The sequence below is a fragment of the Cervus canadensis genome, chromosome 33 (assembly GCF_019320065.1).
Source record: "Cervus canadensis isolate Bull #8, Minnesota chromosome 33, ASM1932006v1, whole genome shotgun sequence".
Taxonomy (NCBI): Eukaryota; Metazoa; Chordata; class Mammalia; order Artiodactyla; family Cervidae; genus Cervus; species Cervus canadensis.
In genome coordinates this window covers 23,253,314-23,273,762 of record NC_057418.1, presented here as the reverse complement: position 1 = coordinate 23,273,762, position 20,449 = coordinate 23,253,314, and the positions used below count along the sequence as shown (strand labels likewise).

Sequence of the window (20,449 nt, the reverse complement as noted above, 5' to 3'; positions counted from 1 at the left end):
GGGGAGAACTGCAGGGTTCCCAGCAACACCTGGAAAGCACATCCTTCAGTGGGAGTGAGGCTCTCCCATATCTGTGTTCAGGATGCTTTTGTCCCCCTCCTTTTTTTTTTTAAAGGAACTGGTGACTTGCCTAGTCAAAGCGGGTAAGGAAAGAAGTCTCAGGCCTAAAGTCCTTGGAATATAGGTTTGTAAGATTATTTTTTTTCTAAAACATTTTCAAAAACAGAAAAGGCAACTTTAAATGGCAGAGAAAAAGAAGAAGCAGAAGGGATTTACTTAAAAATCACTTCGCAAAAAAAAAAAAAAAAAAAATCACTTCGAAAGGGGCTTCCCTGGTGGGCCAGCAGTTGAGAAGCCACATGCCAATTGCAGAGGACATGAGTTCAAGCCCTGGTCGGGGAAGATCCCACATGATGTGGAGCAGCTAAGCCCATGCACCACAGCTACCGAGGCCTGCACGCCCTACAGCCTGAGCTCTGCAATAAGAGAAGCCACGAAAATGAGAGGCCCGAGCGCCGCAACGAAGAGCAGCCCCCGCTTGCCACCGCTAGAGAAAGCCCGTGAGCAGCATCGAAGACTCAGCATAACCAAAAATTAATAAATAAACCTTAAAAAAGAAAGAAAGGCTTCACTTTGAAAGAAAGGCTGTTTACTGGGCACATTCATACAGAGAACGAGTTGACTGTGAATCCTCATAATCTTGAAATAGGTTTATATACCGGAGATACCAGTTCATTGGCTATCTGGAGAAGCAGACACTCAAATAAACAACAAGGACAGAGAGGTGGGTGGGCAGGATGACAATGGGACTGTGACACTTTAGAAACATGAAGTAAAATTATTCTTGGGGCAGTCTTTGCATGGGGAGGCTTTTTAGTTATTCAACAGTGTTTTGGAACAAATCAAACTGCACATAAAGATACACTATGGGCAGAGCAGCTAATAAGCAGGGTCACTGAGGGTACAGTGCAAGAACGTACAGGATCTGATGGCAAAAAGACTTTTGCAGGATGTGCCTGTGGGACATTTAAGATATTTATGGTTACCATTTTACTTATACTGCTTAGAGGACAATCACTGCTTGTTTGTTCCTGAATCCTTGGTTTTGTTTTAACTTTTATATAATTTTATATTATTGTAGGGAAAAAAATGGAAACAGGAAAGGGTCAGGAACTCCCGGGAGGGGGGAAACAGGCCATAGAACATTCTTTAGCCCAATTTAAGGGTGGGACAAATGGAAAAACATTTGCCAACCACCCAACCTTAAAGAGTCACGTCTCTTGCCCTATAGGCCTTCGGGAGCTTAATGGCCATTGAGATTCACTCAATGGTGGAAGAAGCTAGCATAAACCCATTAGTTTTTAGGTAAGTGATGTAAACTTCCCTGAAACTCAAAAGTCATTCTGGATATAAAATGCACTTTGTTCCAAAGGATATTACAACCTGCCAGCGGTCAGAAGATTTCATAATTGACCTGATATTTCTCTGTTATTTTTCCCTTGTTATGTTTATAAAGCTCTGGTTACATTGACAGTTTTCCAGGAAATCAGTGTCAGGTAACAACCCCACCATGAATAGCTACCTCTAGAGAGCAGGGAGTTTTATCTGGCACTGAAAACATGTTGGTTGGCTTTCTACATACATGTTTATTTTCAGTTCGAAGACCAAATAGAAAACTCCATCGTGGAAAATGTTACCTGTTCGTTCACACTCTTTTAATCCCGCAGCCCCCATAAAATAAATGTTCTAAAGTGTAAGCAGTGGGAAATCATGTAAACTCTGCAGAAACAGAAAATAAATTAGTTTCTTTCAAGACTTGGGGGAGGTCCTTTTCCTGAATGCTAGACTCTGTTGCAAACAGAATCTGTCTTGAACGAAGAATAAATCTTTGGCCTATTTCACCATTTCCCCAGCATTGCGTAACAGCATATTTCAAATTCACTTTCTTCTCCAACTGCAGCAAAAAGGCAAGGAGTAGTTTGCATTTGTGGAGCCTGAAAGACAGAAGAAAAAACAAAATTTCAGTGGTTTAAGAATGGCCTTTTCCTCTGGTGTCAAACTGTTCATATGTTATAGCTCTAAAGCTGGAGAATCCAAGAAAATTTGAGAGCAGATAAGTGATTCTATTCACAAGACAAGGCTGGGATCACTGCTTGGAGTCTTTTTACTTATAAGCAGTGGAGAATCCGATTCTGCACCACTTAGGACCGAGCCAGCATGGACATAGCAGTTTGCAGTTCTGAATTTCCGAAAAGATTTTGCTTGGGGGCCACGGCTGAAATCTTCTGACTTCTAAATTTGGGATCTACAAGTTTCCAGGATCCTGTTGAATGGGAACATCCCAGGGTTTTAGATTAGGAAGCTTGTTGCCTTGGATTTCAGTTTCACTTTTATCATAGACTCAGAAAGCACAGTCTGAAAAATTCCTCTAGGACAAGAATGGAAGTGAGTGGATCTGGAATTTCTTACTACTGTTAAAGCTTTGCTGTTTTCTCACAAAGGATGCTAAGACTCTCTGCCACTGTAAATCCTGCAGTCTTTCAGGAAAAGAAGTGATCAAACCACATTTTAAAAAGAATAAACAAGACACCTAAGTTTAAAAAAAAAAGTGTTCACCAGGAGAAATGTAAATATAAGCACTTGGCCTTTGATCTGAATTTATACATGGAGGAATTTATCTACTGGGCCAAGAGTTCAAACTCGGCTGGAATACAGCGAGCCGGCCTCCCACAGCTGAGTGCAGGGTCTGGAGTCAGAAAGGATGCTGGATTAGCTTCAGAACAGAAGACCTTGATGAAGGCAGGGGACGAGGAATTCCAAATACTCCCCTAACGCCTGATTCAAGTCAGGGAAGTAAACAGAAAACAGAAGGAACGCAAGCATAATAAACATTATCAAAATGAAAATATTTTTGATGTTAGGAAGGGAAGTTTCCCTGGTGCAGACCTTGCCTCTTCGCTCAGGGCCATGCCAGCCTCACATCAATGGCTCTGGCGACCTCAGACGGGAGGCATGGTGACTCCTGGGGAGGGAAGAGGAGTGCTGTGCTGTGGGGGTGGCGGGGGTGAGGGTGGGCTTGGTGGAAGACCCTCGGATTAACCATGTGACCTCTATACCAATGACTTAGTATTTGAAGGGGCTTAGATCTGTGGTTCTATATTTTCAGAAAACTCAAAGGGTGGGTATAGAAAGTCTGATTATGCATTAAAAAAAAATCAGAAATGCAAGAGTGAACGTGCAAATGAATCAGTTGTCTGGTGTTTATTCAGTGGGGGAAAAAACAATTGTAGAACTTTATTTAATAAGACATCTTTTGGAAAATAGAACTTGGAGTGACGTGGCCACAAGACACAGCCTGCTGACAGCCGCAGGAATATACAGGAGGCAAGAAAGGGACCCTTTCCAAGCGCCTCTTCTGGATGGGGTGCGGCCTTGTTGGCACCCTGATTTCGGCCTGTGAGTGTGTGCTAAGTCGCTTCAGTCGTGTCTGACTCTGTGCAACCCCATGGACTGCAGCCCGCCAGGCTCCTCCGTCCATGGAATTTCCTAGGCAAGAATACTGCCGTGGGTTGCCATTTCTTTCTCCAGGGGAACTTCCTGACCCAGGGATGGAATCACCGTCTCTTACATCTCTTGCATTGGCAGGCGGGTTAAGACGTGTCAGCCAGGAGGTTCCAGATTTCAGCCTACTAATACTGATTTCAGACTTCTAGCCTCTAGAACCACAAAAGGATATGTTTCTGGTATTTTAAACCACCAAGTATCTGTTATAGCAGTCTTGGGGATAGAAGAAGCGCGTGCGTGCACACACACACACACACACACACACACACATCTCATAGAGGAAAGGAGTTGTTCTCTCTTTATTTAACTAAGAAAATTTCAGATGGTAAAGAATCCACCTGCAATGTGGGAGACCTGGGTTCGATCCTTGGGTTTGGGAAGATCCCCTGGAGGAGGGAATGGCAATCCACTCTAGTATTCTTGCCTGGAGAATCCCCATGGATAGAGGAGCCTGGCGGGCTACAGTCCATGGGGTTGCAAAGAGTCAGACATGACCAAGTGCTACGCACACACAGCACACACCCTTATATCAATTGCTGGTAATAACACTTGGCTCTTGGGTTTTCTTTGCTGAAAACCATCTTTTATTGGTTCCCATTGTTGAATAATAGAGGTTAAAGTTAAATATGCTACCAATGTGACTTTAAAATAAAAAGTCAGCCTCAATAGTATTTGTAAAGTTGATGCTGACATATTTTGACAATTTTTAAAAGCTGAAAGGTGATTTGCTTTTGAATCGAGAAGAACTGACTCTGCATCTCTTATTAGTTAAGGTGTGTAACAGTCACTGGGTGCTTAATAACCAGTCTGAATGTCTGATTAAAAAATGGCTTCAGTGAAATGGAGAGAATTTCAGGTTCACAGCATTTAGTCAAAACTTTTCCTCTACTTTACAAGTTCTAACCTTTTTAAAACAGGTAGTCAATTATAACTATCGTCATAACTAAAACTTTTCTTTTTTCATTGACCAGGAATTTCTTATATATTAGCCACATATAGATTTAAAGTTATTAGAAAAATCATGTTTCCAGAGTTTTCAGAAATACTATTTTCCGTGCCTTATTTTAAAAAAAAAAGATTATTAGACCCCCTGCTCCCCAGGAAAAGCTTCCTTTAAAAGCGAATTAAATAAGAATCTCACAGCTGTCAAGCTTCAAAACATTCCCTTTCAGTTAGATAGGGGAGAGTTAATTATCACCATCTTTCAGAGATGTTACAAATGTCACGTTAGATTTAATTATCACAATCTTTTATTTAAGTAGCTTGGGCTTCCAGCCTGTTTTGGCTCCTGCCTGGGAGTGGAAAACAGGGGCTCACTCTACTCCAAGGATGGCTTCACGTGAGGAACTGAAGACCTTTTTCTTGAAACACAATGAGGAGGAACAATTTTTGAGCTGCTTCTTGAAAAGACAGTTTCAGGATTAAAATCATAGCGCTCAGGAGCAACCCTAAGAAACCCCGAAACTCTATAGTCTGAGGATCAGAGACTCTGTCCACAGAAGGCTTGCAGGCAGCAGCCACTCAAGATTAACTTATGATTATTAAATATCACTGAAACTTTCTGCTCTGAAGACAGTTTGGGGAAGAAAATGAACTGGTATTAACATTATACTCCTTTCTGCATGTGCAATTCAAGAAAAACAATGATAGCAGGACCAGAGTCAATTTGATTCCATACTAATCATAACTTTGCACATCAGAATGAGGTAAGGGAGTGTCTGAATCCTTCAGGAAATCTGCCAGGCTTTCTGAATTCATTTGAATCCTGCCAAGACTCAGAAATATGATAAAGATTCAAAACAAGAAATCCAAAGGAGTGGGGAGTCAAGCCCTCAAATTCAGTCATCTTCTAACAAAAGACTGACCAGTAATGTCACAGGATCAGTTTCACTGGGGCAAACAACTTATTTTAATTAGTTCCATTTGGTAACATCCAGAAGAATGAATCGTGCCCTTATTCTGACAATGGCAAAAGCATGACAGAGAAAGTTTGGAAAGAAGAATCAAGAACTCAAATTGTGGTGGTTTCTTGACACCTCTCGATTGTAGGAAGTCTCACCATTTCCTGGAAGGTGAGATGAACAGGGAAGGAGAGGAAGTGGAAGGGACGAAAGGAGACGCTTCTTCCACATGGGACAAGTCACGTCTGCAACGCATCGTGCAGAGTAAGAAGAGTGATGCTCTGCCGCTGAGTCCACAGAAAGATCTGGAGTCTGAACACCGTGTGAGCAGAGCAACCCACCAAACATTTCCTCTCCCAAAATGTGCCCAAATCGGAGTTATCATTCGAGCTTTAGAATTTTTATTTTATGCATTTTTAATAGCCAAAGACCTCTCTGAGTGTTAATCTGTGGGTTCATTATTCTAAGGAGACCCCAAGAGGGAATGTTTGCTTTGTACAGTGGTTTTCTATTACTGGATCATCTGCAGTTATTCAGGCAGGGTGAAGTGATGGGTTTTGAACTACTGCCCACCAAGCCTACAACAGGGTTTGGCAATTCACACCAAAGAAAGAAGTCTTGCATAAGTGAGTGGGAAAAGCCATTTGAAGAGAGAGTTAAGAGGAAGCTCTAGTATACCCTGACTGAAAAGAATTTTGACAAAGTCATAGCTTTTAATACTCAAATAATTTTGTTATTAAAAAAAAATTCACCTGGTTATCCCCAAATTATGAGTCTGTTCAAAGAACTGGTTATCATCTTCCAGAACGGGCCAAAATTCATTTACCCCGCGAAAATGGTTTGGTTTGGGGCAGAAATGATGGGGTGAGACCAAGAGTAAGAGGATCTGGGTTGGCTTTGGTACTTCTCAGATGTGCGACCTGAGCCAGTGATTGACGTCTCTGGGCCAGAGTTTCCGTAACTCTGACCTAACACTACTACCCATCGCATGGTGTTGGGGCCAGCGTGACACGTGACTGGGGATGGCGAAGCAATTCCTGATATAGCTGTGGAGCAAGAGGTAGGGCTGAGAGTGGAAAGGCAATACGATTCCTCTGCCGTCTGGTGAATCAGGGTCATCCCTCGGCTTCCCCCCTCAGTGACCACAGGAAGGATTTAACTTCTCGGGACAACATCTGCCTGCAAGGGGTGCTTAGCACAATACCTGGCCCATTGGAGGGATTCCCCACAGGCCAGTGTCCTGACCCTGAAACTCTGCTCAGTCCTTACTTAAAGTCCAAAGGGACACTTGCCAAGGGAACGAGGACACCAGTGTTTAGGTGTAGGTGTGGGTGAAGCTGAGCAGGTGCTGTCTGGCATTACCTGAGTCTTAACTGCGATAATTAAGGAATAATTAGATTTACATGACCTCTTTGGCGAGCAAATGAAAATGGACCAAAAGACTGGAAAAGAAATGTCCCAGAGAGAGGAAAGAATTGCACATTATTGTTCTGGAGAAAAACAATTAAGTGGCAGAAATGTGGTATGATGGGTTGACATGACAAGAGAGATTAGTCTGGACAGGGTCAACACAAAGTTTCAGAGAAATGATATTGTGATTTTCCCCAAGGCTTGGCTGGGAAACCCCAGGCCTTCACACACATACACATGCACCGTTGTATCAAAAGACCAAAAGAACTGTTATCAAAGCTCAAGTTTATGGGCTTCTCTGTTAAATCAGCCTCCCTTAGTTCATTTTCTGCAGTTTTCTTCATCAGTAATGACAAGGATATGAAGTGTGGTTGTGGTTAAAACTAAATACAGTTCTCACTCCTCAGCAAAAAACACACATGGACAACCCCGAACACCACACACACAACCCAAATCCCAAACTTTGTATTAACTTGTCTTTTACCTTGCTCATCCTAGCCTAAGTCTTCAGTGTAACAGTAACAGAGACTTAACAAAAAACAAAAACAAACTCCTCGTGTTAACTCAGTAGTTAAACAAAGTGGCCTCTCACGTGGCTCAGTGGTAAAGAATCCACCTGCTAAGCGGGAGACACAGGTTCAATCCCTGGGTCAGGAAGATCCCCTGGAGAAGGGAATGGCTTCCCACTCTAGTATTCCTGCTCAGAGAATCCTATGGACAGAGGAGCCTGGTGGGCTACAGTCTATGGGATCTCAAAAGAGTCAGACATGACTAAGAGACTCTACAACAAACACAACAACAGGTGGAACAAACAAAAGCTGAGAGTCCTGTGTGGCTGGCTTAGGGCATAACTCAGGGACAACCGGAAAGAAGGGTCTTCAGGTCAAACAAGCTCATCTGGAAGGCCCAGAATATGCTGGCAAGAGGGAAAGCTACTGGGCTAAGGACCAGGAACTGGAGGGAGTGGGAGAAGGAGTGGGGTGTTTGTGGGGAAGGAAAGCATCCTGAGAATACGCTGAGGACGTGTTTGATATGCGGGTGGGGAAGAGCAGCTCCAGGTCTCTCAACTTCTGATGGAGAGTTTTCCAGGGAGAATCAGGAGGGTGTTCTTCGTGATGGGAAGCCAGGGCAGAAGCCAGCAGGTGTGGTCGCAGGACAGAGGGGCAGACGTGAATGAGACCAAAGCCCCACACCCCCTCTGCTGTGGGCTGCCTAAGCCAGCTCCAAGGCAAGCCCAACCCTCGACACTGTGTGGACGGTGAGTCATCAAGGGATCTGCGGCCCTGTCCTTTCCTGTGACTCACAGGACCCTTGGAGCTAGGGAATCTGTCCCATCTCTGAATCCTTCCAGTGTTACAAGAGCCCAACCACCTGCTGTGTGACAATGCTCTGAGTTACATTGTATCCTCCAAAGTTACACTGAAGTCCTGACCTAGTACCCATGACAGTGACTTCACCTGGAAACAGGGTCTTAGCAGATCAAATCAAATCAAGATGAGGTCAGAAAGGCAGGCTGCCATTCAATGTGCCTGGTGTCTTTTTAGGAAGAGACACGGAGGAGACAGAGGGCTGACAAGTATGGATGGCCACCACCAGAAGCCAGGAAAAGGCCAGCAAGGATTCTGCCAGAATCTGAGTCCATGGCCCTTGGATGACACTTTGACTTCGGACTTCTCACCTCCAGACTGTGGGAGCATAAACATCTGTTGTTTGAGTCGCCCAGTTGTGACACTGTTATGGCAACCCCAGGAAAGGAACACACTGGGAGTCCTTGATCACATGCTTCTAACTCTGGACTAAGAGATGTGCGGTAGAAGGTAAAGGTGGTGGAGCTGATGACAGCAGATATTAGTTCTAATTCTAGAAAAAGAGTAATGAGTTTACAGGACTCCTTTGTTAGGGCAAGAGACGTCTTAAACAAATCTATATTCAGAGATGGCATGATTGACTTTCATTGGAATGGAATCCAGGCAAACCAAGGAGCTAACCATCTAAAAACAAATCCATACCCAGGAGTGACCCCGGTCATGATTGTAACTAGGTAGGGGTTCACAGTAACCAAGTGAGGAAATTACATATCAGGCCATTTGCGTAATAAATATAAAAAAAAAATAAAACAAAAAGAGATCTGAACTAGGGAAAAAAGAAAGCAAAGAAAGAAAGGAAAAGTGAAAAGCCCAACAGCCTACCTGAATCGGGTCCTGTGAAAATCTTGCTCACTCAGAACAAGCCTTTAACCTGCTCTGTGTCTGTATCAAGATCTATGTCGTAGAAGCAGGGCCGAGTCGGCAGTCCTGGCATGGTGCTCATCTAGGGGAGAGAACAAGAGATTACATCATTAGCCATGCTGCAGAGTGATCACTCTGGACAATGTCCATCCAACAACATAAATTAACTCTATAATTCAGTTCAGCCCCATGTAACTTTGGGTTATATATACACGTATCCTTTTATATCTACCATCTGCTATTTCAATCTTTGCTCAAGGAAAGGAAATCCCCCCATGGTCCCACAAGACACCATAGCTCCCAAATAGTGACTTGTAAACCTTTTTTTCTAAGTCAAATCTTGATGCTGAAGCCCAACAAAGATGAGCCCCTTCGGCTGAAGGCGACAGTGGGTGTGGATGGGACCAATGACAGCCTCCTGACCACCCCCAAGGCACATTTTGGTAAAACCACTAACTCTTAGAGCACGGTTTGAAAACTCCTGTTCTCCAACTGGTCTACTTTGCCAGCTAGAACTGTTGTTTATTGAGAACTTACTATGTGCCAGGCATTGTATAAGCACTTTACCTTTTTCTTATTACTTTTTTTTTTTTTCTTTTTGGCTGCACTTAGCTGCCCAACCAGGGAGAGAATCTGTGCCTGCTGCAGTATACGTGTGGAGTCCTAACCACTGGACTGAAGGGGAATCCCCAATGTTTTACTTTTTTTCATCATTCCCCAAACCCGATGAAGTAGGTACTTTAATCATTTCCATGTTACAAGGAACATAATGTCAGAGGTGTGAAGTCATTTGCCCAAGGCTGCAAAGGTAATAGGGGCTTCCCTGGCAGCTCAGTTGGTAACGAATCTGCCTGCCATGCAGGAGACCCGGGTTCGATCCCTGGGTCAGGAAGATCCCCTGGAGAAGGAAATGGCAACCCACTCCAGTATTCCTGCCTGGAAAATCCCATGGACAGAGGAGCCTGGCGGGCTAGTCCATGGGGTCGCAAGAGTCAGACACGACTTAGCAACTAACCCACAACCACACAAGTAACAAACAGTCAAATGAGAAACTGAATTCCAAGCCTGTAATCTCAAATTACTCATTTAACCACCACTATCGCCACTGTGTGGGCACTTTATACTCTATGTGGATAACTTAATTTCCCATTACCCTTAGAGGTAGGCACTAATTTTAACATCACTTTACTGATGAAGACAGAGGATGTGTGCATGCTAAGCTATTTCAGTTGCGTCTGACTCTCTGTGACTCCATGGACTGTAACCTGCTAAGCTGCTGTGTCCACGGGATTCTCCAGGCAAGAATACTGGAGTGGGTTGCCATTTCCTCCTCCAGGGGATCTTCCTGATCCAGGGATCGAACCCACGTCTCTTATGTCTCCTGCAGGGGCAGGCGGGTTTCTTTCTTTCTTTTTTTTTAACCACTAGTGTCACCTGGGAAGCCTGAAGACAGGATCCTTAGGCACAAAGGATGTGCTCAAGGACACACAGCTGGTCAGTAGTGGAGACAGAATTAAAACTAGGCCCGTGTTCCTCACCACTTTGCTGCACTGTGTTCAGATTGGTTTTGCAAAGTACACTCTTTGTCCACCTGCACCAGAGACCCTTGGTGAGCAGGAGAAGCCGCCTGGTTCCCTCTGGTGAGGCTCACACACTAAACACGCGTCCAGGAGCCAGAGACTGAGGCTCCTGGAGAGTGCTCCCTATCAACTTTAGCATTACCCACTTCTTCCCCACCTGGCCAAAAGTTCTCAACACAAAAGGAACCCAGATAAAGCCTCTGTCTCAGATCTCAGCTCTCTCACTCTTAAGGTCCTTTCTGCAGTGGCAGGATTCCCTATCCACCACCCACTCTTCCCTCCTGTGAGGCTGACAGGCTCTTGCTACTCAAACTGGGGAGGGAGACTGTGGACCAGCAGCATCGCCGTCACCCAGGAGCTTGCGGGAAATTCAGTCTCTCAGGGCCCGCCCTCGGCCAGCTGAATCAGAACCTGCAATTTCGGCTCATCTCCAGGAGACTCGTGTGCACGTGACCACCGGAGTAGGGCTGGCTTCGTCAGTGGGCCCTAGCATGCCTCTCCCGCCGTTCCCTCTAGCTCTGGGAAAGGGAGCTCGAAGGGAAGGGGCTGAGGAGGAGCGGTGAGGAAAGCCCTTTCAGCCTTGATAACGTGTTGCTACTTCTTCCTGAGCTGCAAGTCAGGGAGGAAACCTGCGCACCTGTGGTCCCATGACCTCCGGGACTGAATGACAGGGGTCTACACGGCCAGATGTAAAACACCGTGATAGAGTGGCCGGCTCCTGTCCTGCTGACCACACAGGACTGCTCTGCAGTGTATTATGGGCTAAAGAGGCTTCTGAGACACCACTGATAGCCTGCCTCCAGGAAAATGTGCTCTGGGTTTCAAGCAATGAATTACAAACAATTTCTGGCACACAACCTGCTTGTAGGTGGGGACTTCCCGGACTCTAAAGCTTCTGGTATCCGGATGGCTACTTATCCTCCTGAGGTTTCTGTTCCTAGCAAAGGGGTAACATTTTTCTCTGGTTACTACAGTGGCTTCTCCTAGGAGAACCCAGAAAGAAACCCACGCTTAATGCTTTAGCACTGAGACATCAAACACAAAGGACGCTGGTGAGAACGGTTCATATTTTTTTCAGTTGCCTGGGCTACAGTCATACCAGTTATTCTACAGCAGTTTTCCTACCTAATTGCATTCTGACATGAATATTTAAAGATGTCTTTATGATCTGTGTGCGGATATGGATTTGGAAAAAGGAATCAACGTTTTATAGCTGGGATGGACATGTACACACTGCTATATTTAAAATGGATAACCAACAAGGACCTGCTATATATATAGCACATGGAACTCTGCTCAATGTTATGTGGCAGCCTGGATGGGAGGTGAGTTTGGGGGAAAATGGATACATATATGGGTTTCCCGGGTGGCTCAGTGGTAAAGAATCCACTTGCCAATGCAGGAGTCATAGGAGATGCAGGTTCAATCCCTGGCTCGGGAAGATCCCTTGGAGAAAGAAATGGCAACCTGCTCCAGTATTCTTGCTTGGAGGATCCCATGAACAGAAGAGCATGGTGGGCTACAGTCCATGGGGTTGCAAAGAGTCGGACATGACTGAATGACTGAACATGCACACACACATGGATACATGTATACGTGTGGTGGAGTCCCTTTGCTGTTCACTTGAAACTATTGGAACACTGTTAATTGGTTATATTCTAATTTTATAAAATAGAAAGTTGAAAACATTAAAAAAAAGAAGAAGAAATGAGCAATCATAGTCAGCCGCAATGAATCGGCTCCACTTCTAATTTAATTCACTCCCTAGGTCGAAGGGATCCGGGTGAGGATCCCGACCCAGACTTGACGGCTACTGCTTCTAAGGCTGCAACGATATTCACTCCAGGGCAGAATTCAGTATGAGGCAGATCAGATCTAAATCCCCACGAGGTGAGAAAGCCCAGGAAGAACCCCGAAGGCGGTGCATTTGGGGCCAACCCACCCAAGCGACAACAGAAGCTTCTATCGTGGACAACACAATTGCACTGCCTGCTTGTTCACACACTGTTTTTACAGAGAGGAAAATTCAGCTCTCCGCCATTCATGTTTAGCTGGTGCCAGACCAAGACCGACAAAGACAGGGTGATTCGTGTCCTTTCTGGAGCTGAACCACTGAATCAGCACGGGTGTCTTTATGTCACTCTGATGCTGTCACAAAACCGGGAGCTTTTCAAAGTAGCCAAGATATTACATGCCAGGAAGTATAAAATGTCTTTCCTCTATTTTCAACTTATTTTACTCAAATGGGAGGAAAAATGAGTTCTCAGAAGACTCCCATGTTTCTTTCCAATGAAGCAATAGTCACTTCCAAGAATCAAGAATCCAGTTTATTGGGGATGAACAATAGACAAGGAAGCATGTGGGGCATGCAGAGCTGGGGTGACTTCCAGCCCTGGGGACAAAACCACCTCCAGTCCATGTATTTTTAAACTAAAAGTCCCGCTGAGGACTCCCTGATGGTACAGTGGCTAAGAATCTGCCTGCCAGTGCAGGGGACACAGGTTCAATCTCTGATCTGGGAAGATCCCACCTGCTATGGAACAACTAAGCCCATGCATTGCAACCCCTAGAGCCACCGTGATGAGAAGCCCGATCACTGCAATGAAAAGTAGACCCTTGCTTGCCGCAAGTAGAGAAAGCCTGAACACAGCAACCAAGACCCAGCACAGACAAAAATAATTAAAAAAAAAAAAATAAAAGTCCTGCTGAGCAAAGTCTGTTACCAAAGGACTGGAGCCCCCAGACAAGAGTCAGCACAGAACGACAGGAAAGAATGTGGACAGCCCTTGGGAGCTGACCTCTGGCCCTCTGCCTGGGGCCAGTGGTGATCTATGTTGACTTTATTTGTGTGCCCTCTAAGAAGGCCTCCTGCTTAAAATAACCAGGGGCCACTAAATTGTACTTACTTGTCATGCTGCATTAATGGATTCTTTTACAAAGGCTGAAAAACATGCGTTTTTGCCCTTCACGCCCCTAATTTTAGCCACAATGAATCTTCCAAATCTTTGATTTTGAGTTAAGCTTATTTGAGAGAAATGATGAATTGTAGGAATAGTCTTTATGAATATTCATTAAAACCAGTAAAGAGAAAATACTCATATACTTAAAACTTGTCATTCAGAAGTAAATGTAGAACACTCTTAGAATGAGTAGAAAAAGTACCCAAAAATCTGTTTCATAAAATGACAGAATCATATTTACCAACCACTTAGCCAAAATGTTATCACAGTTAATTTTGTTGTGTTTGTGAAATAATTTCTTTTCTGCTTTCTCCTTAAATCTACTACTTTTTCCTACCAGATAAGCCATTCAAGTTTATTTTAATTAAAAAAAGAAATAAGCATTTTAACTCACACCTATTTTGTTCCTTCAGTTCATGACCCGAAATGGAATCCCTTCTATTTCTTTCCTCCACCAAATTGATGACTGAACACACATATCATCTCATTTCAAAAATTTAAAAACAACCAAAATGACTGCAATGATTAATTATATGGTGATATAATCTAAGTAAAAAGATTCTTTTTGATGAAACAACAAGTCAAAAATTTAAACAAAAAAAAAAAAAAATTTAAACTATTGAGCAAAAGTATTGTAAATACAGTGCCTGACAATATTAGGCCTGTAAAAAATATATTTTAAAACAGATGAGTAAAATGGAAGATGATTAGAGAGTTACATAACAAGCAGAAAGAAAACTTCTGGACAACTACGCTTTTTCTTTGTTACCCCCCTCCCCCCAGGGTCTTTGGATGTGAGGGACAGACTGTTTATATCCCATGGTCATTTGGATAATTAGACAAGCTACTCTAGGATGATACACAAGGAAAAATGGCCAGTATAAATACTGAGTTAAAGGAAAGAAGAGAGAGATTACAAGTCATGGTAATGACGAGGAATTCCACCTGCTTGAGTTGGTGGCGATGGATGCTCTGGGATTTCTTTCTGGGTTAGGTAACAACCTCCTGCACAGCCCATGACTGCCAGGGATGTTCTGGGTGCTTGGCGCATGTCTTTTCAGAGTGCATTTACCTCTCCTGGTGGCCAGTGAATGCCTGTTCCTATGCGAAAGGACAGGGAGGCTTCATTCAACCCACAATCCTTTGCTGATCACTCACCATGGGGACACCAAGGTGACCAGAAGAAGAGACCATTACAAGTGGATCATTTGGGTCAAGTCACTTTCTATTTCTTGGTTAAAAAAAAAACAACAACAAAAAAACCTTTTCACTCTTTGCTTTTTATATAAAAAGGATGAACATAATAAATTCTTAACGTCTGACTTTCAAAGACAGCAGTCAAGTTCAATGGCTGTAAAGATGATTCTATTGTGCTCACATATTGGGCCAGTATTACAGAGCTTAGATGATTCCAACTTACTTCAATGGCCTTGAATAAAAGACTGAGCAAGTACAGTTATTTCTCGCTTCTTTTGTAAAGGAAACTATAATTCTTAGGGGTAAGAAGCCTGTTCCAAACTAACTTTTCCATTATTCAAAAAACCTTACTTTCAACAAAATGCTATCAAAAAGAAAGTACTTTCAATCAAGATGTAAAAAATAATAAAAGTAAAAAGCCAAATCTTGCTCCCCTAATACTGCTTCCCAGAGGTGACCCATGTAAACAATTTCTAGTGCAAACTCCCAGGTAATTTTCTATTCTTATATAGGCCATGTGATTATATTACATGTATGTATATAGTTAAATACAGGACTTGGATAATTCCACATGTACAATTCTGAAATCTGATTCTCAGGAAGATGAAAACTTAGAAGAGGTAACTAGGGTAATTTCTAAACAAAGGAATGTGGCTGGAGAAAGGAGACTCAAGGAGAGTGGTTGCCAACACAGTCTACACTTGACCCTTAAATCATTTGGGCGTTAGAGGCACTGATGTCCAGGAAGGTTGAAAATCCATGGATCATTTGTAGTTGGCCCTCAGTATCCACCCTTCCTCCCTATCCTCGGACTCAACCAATGTAGACCTTGGATTGTGCAGTACTGTCACATTTAACTGAAAAAAAGAATCTGTGTAGAAGTGGATCCGCCCTGTTCAACCCCTGTTGTTCAAGGATCAACTGCATAATGTAAAGTCAATGGGCCCTGCCTTTTGGAAAATGAGGGATTAGGGAGAGTGCTTTAGAAGAAAAGGAAAACAAATAAGAAGCAGAAGGGTCTGACCGACTGAATGTCAACAAAGGAAATGAAGAAACTGGGCAGCTTTCATGCATAAGCTAAAGAACTCAAATACTACAGCTTTTTAAGTTCAAAGACCACTCTGCACTTGAGATGTCTCCCCCCTCGCACCCTTCCCCTCCACCTCCCACACACATACACTGAAGAATTTATTTTCCTTTTCTTGGTTCTGATTTCAAGGATGGAACCCTTAATCAGTTTTCAGCTGTGGTTGCCAGGAAAGCTCCATGCTGGCTTGCTCAGTAAGACACTGTCCTTCCTGTCCCCGAGCCTGGAAGACCAGAGGTGGCACAGTACAGCCTGCGGGCTTCTCTCTATTGTCCTCTGGGCTCTGGCTTTATCCCCAGGCTTCCTGCATGGGCAGCTCTGGGCCATAAAGCCACACCATGTGACATCCAGGACAAGAAAGAATGTCATCTTCATGGACTGGCTCTTTATATGTTAATTATACGTTTCTCGTGTAAGAAAAAAGGGTTCATTAGATTTCATCCTAATTTTTCTGGCTCTATAAGCAATTTTAAAATAGGCCCCTTTCTGTCAATCCTACTAATGACAATCAACTCTGGCACTAGACCCATTAACCGGGACCTAAGTGAGAAGACTCTTCACAGTCCCTTGGACTGCAAGGAGATCAAACCAGTCTATCTTAAAGGAAACCAACCCTGAATATTCATTGGAAGGACTGTTGCTGAAGCCGAATCTCCAATGCGGCCCCTGATGCGGAGAGCCGACTCACTGGAAAAGACCCTGATGCTGGGAAAGACTGAAGGCAAAAGAAGAAGGTGGCCGAGGATGAGATGGTTAGACAGCATCACCAACTCAATGGGCACGAACTTATGCAAACTCTGGGAGACAGCGGAGGACAGAGGAGTCTGGTGGGCTACAGACCATGGGATCACAGAGTCGGACATGACTTAGTTGACCACACAACAACAACAAAGTAACAAGCAAACAAGGGTCTTTGACTGATAACAAATATTATGAGACACCTTTAGAAGTATGATGAAAAACTAAAAACAGGTATGATTTTAAAATGAGTTCAGTTTTCAGGAAAATAAAAAGAGGATTCCTCTCTCTGTACAAACCCAAAGAAGATGATGTGAACAGCAGCAGCATGAATTCAATTCTCCCCACACTGCTCCTCTCTGCTTTAAATTTTGCAGTATATTCATTCACCAGCCCTCTGATGGGCAGGTGGCAGGCCAGGAGAACCTCTGCCAGCTTTGGCAAAACAAATCAATTTAATAACGTTTCACTGTTCGGAAGCTCACTATTAAGTAATCACATTCTGGTTTCTGAGAACCTAAGCTTCTGAAAACGAACTGTGCTGTTCTGGACGTCTGTTTTATCCCAAGGTCCTACTGGCAATTAAATCATTATTCTGTAACTCTTGTAAGAAGGGAGAAGATAAAGGAGAAAGAAAGAGGAGGGGGAAGGCATGGGGGATCACGACTTGCCTTTACTTAGCTGAACTGGTCTTTTCTTCAAGGAGCTTGGTATTGAAGACATAGCTGCCCACGTAATTTCCCTTTTCTTTTCAACTCCCTTCCCCTCCACCCTGGCAAAGCTCCTTCCCAGAGATAACAAGCTGCTGCAGCAGGAAAACATAGCAAGATGGGGGCAAATTGTATCCATTATTTTAAAGTCCCCTTTACAGCTGGCTTGGGACAGAAGCAAAGGAGTTGTCTTATCTACTGTTTACCAACTGGACATTTGGCTGGCCGAGGCTTGACCATGAAACTGAATTAGGAAACAATTCATGACCACTCCGCCATCTAATTTTGTTTTTGTTGGCGTTTAGTCACTAAGTCGTGACCAACCTCATGGACTGCAGCATGCCAGGCTTCCCTGTCCTTCACTATCTCCTGGAGTTTGCCCAAACTCATGTCCATTGAGTTGGTGGCGCCATCCAACCATTTCATCCTCTGCTGTCCTCTTCTCCTTTTGCCTTCAATCTTTCCCAGCATCAAGGTTTTTTCTAATGAATCGTCTTTTTGAATCAGGTGGCCAAAGGATTCAGCTTTAGCAACAGTCCTTCCATGAATATTCAGGGTTGATTTCCTTTAGGATTGACTAGTTTGAGCTCCTTGCCGTCCAAGGGACTACCTGATTTAACCACTTTAAAGTCTAGAGGCCTACATTGTTCTGCTACCTTTTTTTCCTTTCTTTTTTTTTCTTGCGGTGGCTCAGACCAGATACCAGCTGAATGATCTTTTATATCCTGCTACCTGTTCTCTCTCCACCTCCACTTTCCATCTCTCAAATATAGAGCTATTGTTACTTTCAGTCAGATCAGGATTTATTAGGACAATGCAAATATTACTCATAGGAGGGCCATCATACATATTCTGATTACATTCTCATTCTTGTACAACCCCTGTTTCTCCAAGAGTTAATCACTGTCTTGTATCTTTATTAGGTTAGCTTTCTATAGACCTATCATTCATGCACTAACGCACTCTGACAGCCTTGGCCATCCCTTCACATTGCCTATGCATGAGGCTAGTTTTCCTTACAGCCATCCTGCTGGAGCCCTTCGTCCTATAGACCTACTAAACAGCTGATGGTGGGATCTCCCTTTGCCATGATCCTGGGGATTCTTTTCTATGGCTTCCATTTCCATTTGCTATGCCAAATTGTGGATATGGGTTTCCCAGGTGGCATTAGTCGTAAAGAACCCACCTGTCAAGGCAGGAGACATGAGATGTGGGTTCAGTCCCTGGGTTGGGAAGATTCCCCTGGAGAAGGAAATGGCAACCCACTCCAGTATTCTTGCCTGGAGAATCCCATGGACAGAGGAGCCTGGCGGGCTACAGTCTGTGGGGTCACAAAGAGTCAGACATGACTTAGCAACTACACAACAATAACTGGATATACACTACTCACAATACTGGGTGACTCCCAGTAGCTGCCTCTCCCTGAGGGCAGGTGAGACTTGTGACTTACTTCTAACCAGGAGCACATGGCAAAGGTGATAAGAGTCCCTCTATCTTCGCAGACTCAACTTTACCCCATGCTGGCTTTTGATAAACTATCATGCTGTTGTTTAGTGGGTAAGTTATGTCCAAGTGAGACGTCATGGATTGTAGCCCGTCAGGCTCCTCTGTCCATGGGATCCTCTTTGCAAGAATATTGGAGTGGGTTGCCATTTCCTTCTCCAGGGGATCTTCCTGACCCAGGGATTGAACCCGGGTCTCCTGCATTGCAGGCTGATTCTTTACCACTGAGCCACCAGGGAAGCCCATGGTATGAGGGGGCATAAAAAGCCAGATGGTAAAAACCATAGGTAGCCACTGAGACTGAAGTGTTGCCTCCAAGTGACAGCCAGCAAGAGGTTGAGCCCTCAGTCCTATAACTGCAAGGAACTGAAATCTGCTAACCACCCTGCAAGCTTGGAAGAGAATCCCTAGCCTCACAGGAGACCATAGCCCTTACTCTAGCCTGAAGCAGGCAACTTAGCCAAGCTGGGTTTGGACTCATGGCTAGTTGTGAGATAACAAACATCTGTTGTTTTAAAAGGGCTAAATTTGTGGTAAGTTGTTATGTAGCATAGAAAATTAAAATTAGTGCATTTATCTTTCTGTTTTAAAATTTTCCCTCATGTTTCTGTACTTTAAGCAATTTTATTTTAAAAAAAACAGATTGCATTATTTAGCAGTGTGGTATACAATAAACTGCACATGTTCAAGTGTAAAATTCATTGTAAGAGTACACAAAACAAGAACTTTCCAGGTGGTGCTAGTGGTAAAGAATTTGCCTGCCATAGCAGGAGACTTAAAGAGACCTGGGTTCAATCCCTGAGTCAGGAAGATCCCCCGGAGGAGGGGATAACAACCCACTCCAGTATTCTTTCCTGGAGAATCCCATGGACAGAGGAGTCTGGTAGGCTACAGTCTATGAAGTCTTAAAGAGCCAGACATGACTGAAGTGACTTAGCATGTACAGAAAACAAACTGCTGTGAACATGCATGTCCAGGCCTTTATATGGATATATATTTCATCTCTCTTGAGTAAGGAATGGAATGACTTGATCATATGGTTGGTGCATATTTAGTCTTTAAAGTAGTGTCGCTCACTCGTGTCCGACTCTTCGTGACCCCACGGACTGTAGCCTACCAGGCTCCTCAGTCCATGGAATTTTCCAGGCAAGAATACTGGAGTGGGTTGCCATTTCCTCCTCCAGGGGATCTTCCTGACCCAGGGACTGAACCCCGGTCTCCCGCTTTGCGGGCTTTACCGTCAGACCGCTTTACTGTCAGCCACCAGGGAAGCCTTTAAAGACAGGACCAAATTGTTTTGTAAAGGTGTTGTACTATTATACATTCCTACCAGCTCTGTAGGAGAATTCCAATTGTTTTCACATCCTTACTAACACTTGGCATGGTCAGTCTTTTTAATTTCAGGTATTCTAAGAGCTATGTAGTTGTATCCATTATGGTCTTAATTTGCATTTCCCTAATGACTAATATTGATAAGCTTATTTTCATGTATTTATTACCCATATACAGGTCCTCATGAGATAGATGACCTGCAAATGTTTTCTCCTCCTCTGTGGCTTATTTAATTTCCA

At 43.8% G+C, this 20,449-nt stretch overlaps 1 protein-coding gene across 5 annotated transcripts in view; it reads right to left on the bottom strand.

The window, feature by feature from the left end:
• Positions 1–1,626: 1,626 nt before the first annotated feature.
• The window catches only part of MTHFD1L (methylenetetrahydrofolate dehydrogenase (NADP+ dependent) 1 like), a 174,146-nt gene continuing 155,323 nt past the window's right edge, over positions 1,627–20,449 (bottom strand). For all 5 annotated transcript variants that reach the window (XM_043456896.1, XM_043456899.1, XM_043456897.1 and 2 more), the window contains 2 exons: positions 9,065–9,185; positions 1,627–1,994 (listed from right to left, as the gene is read on the bottom strand). In XM_043456896.1, coding sequence (XP_043312831.1) covers positions 9,096–9,185 — 90 coding nt within the window. In that variant the 3' untranslated portion in view covers positions 1,627–1,994; positions 9,065–9,095. The remainder of the gene's footprint in view (positions 1,995–9,064; positions 9,186–20,449) is intronic.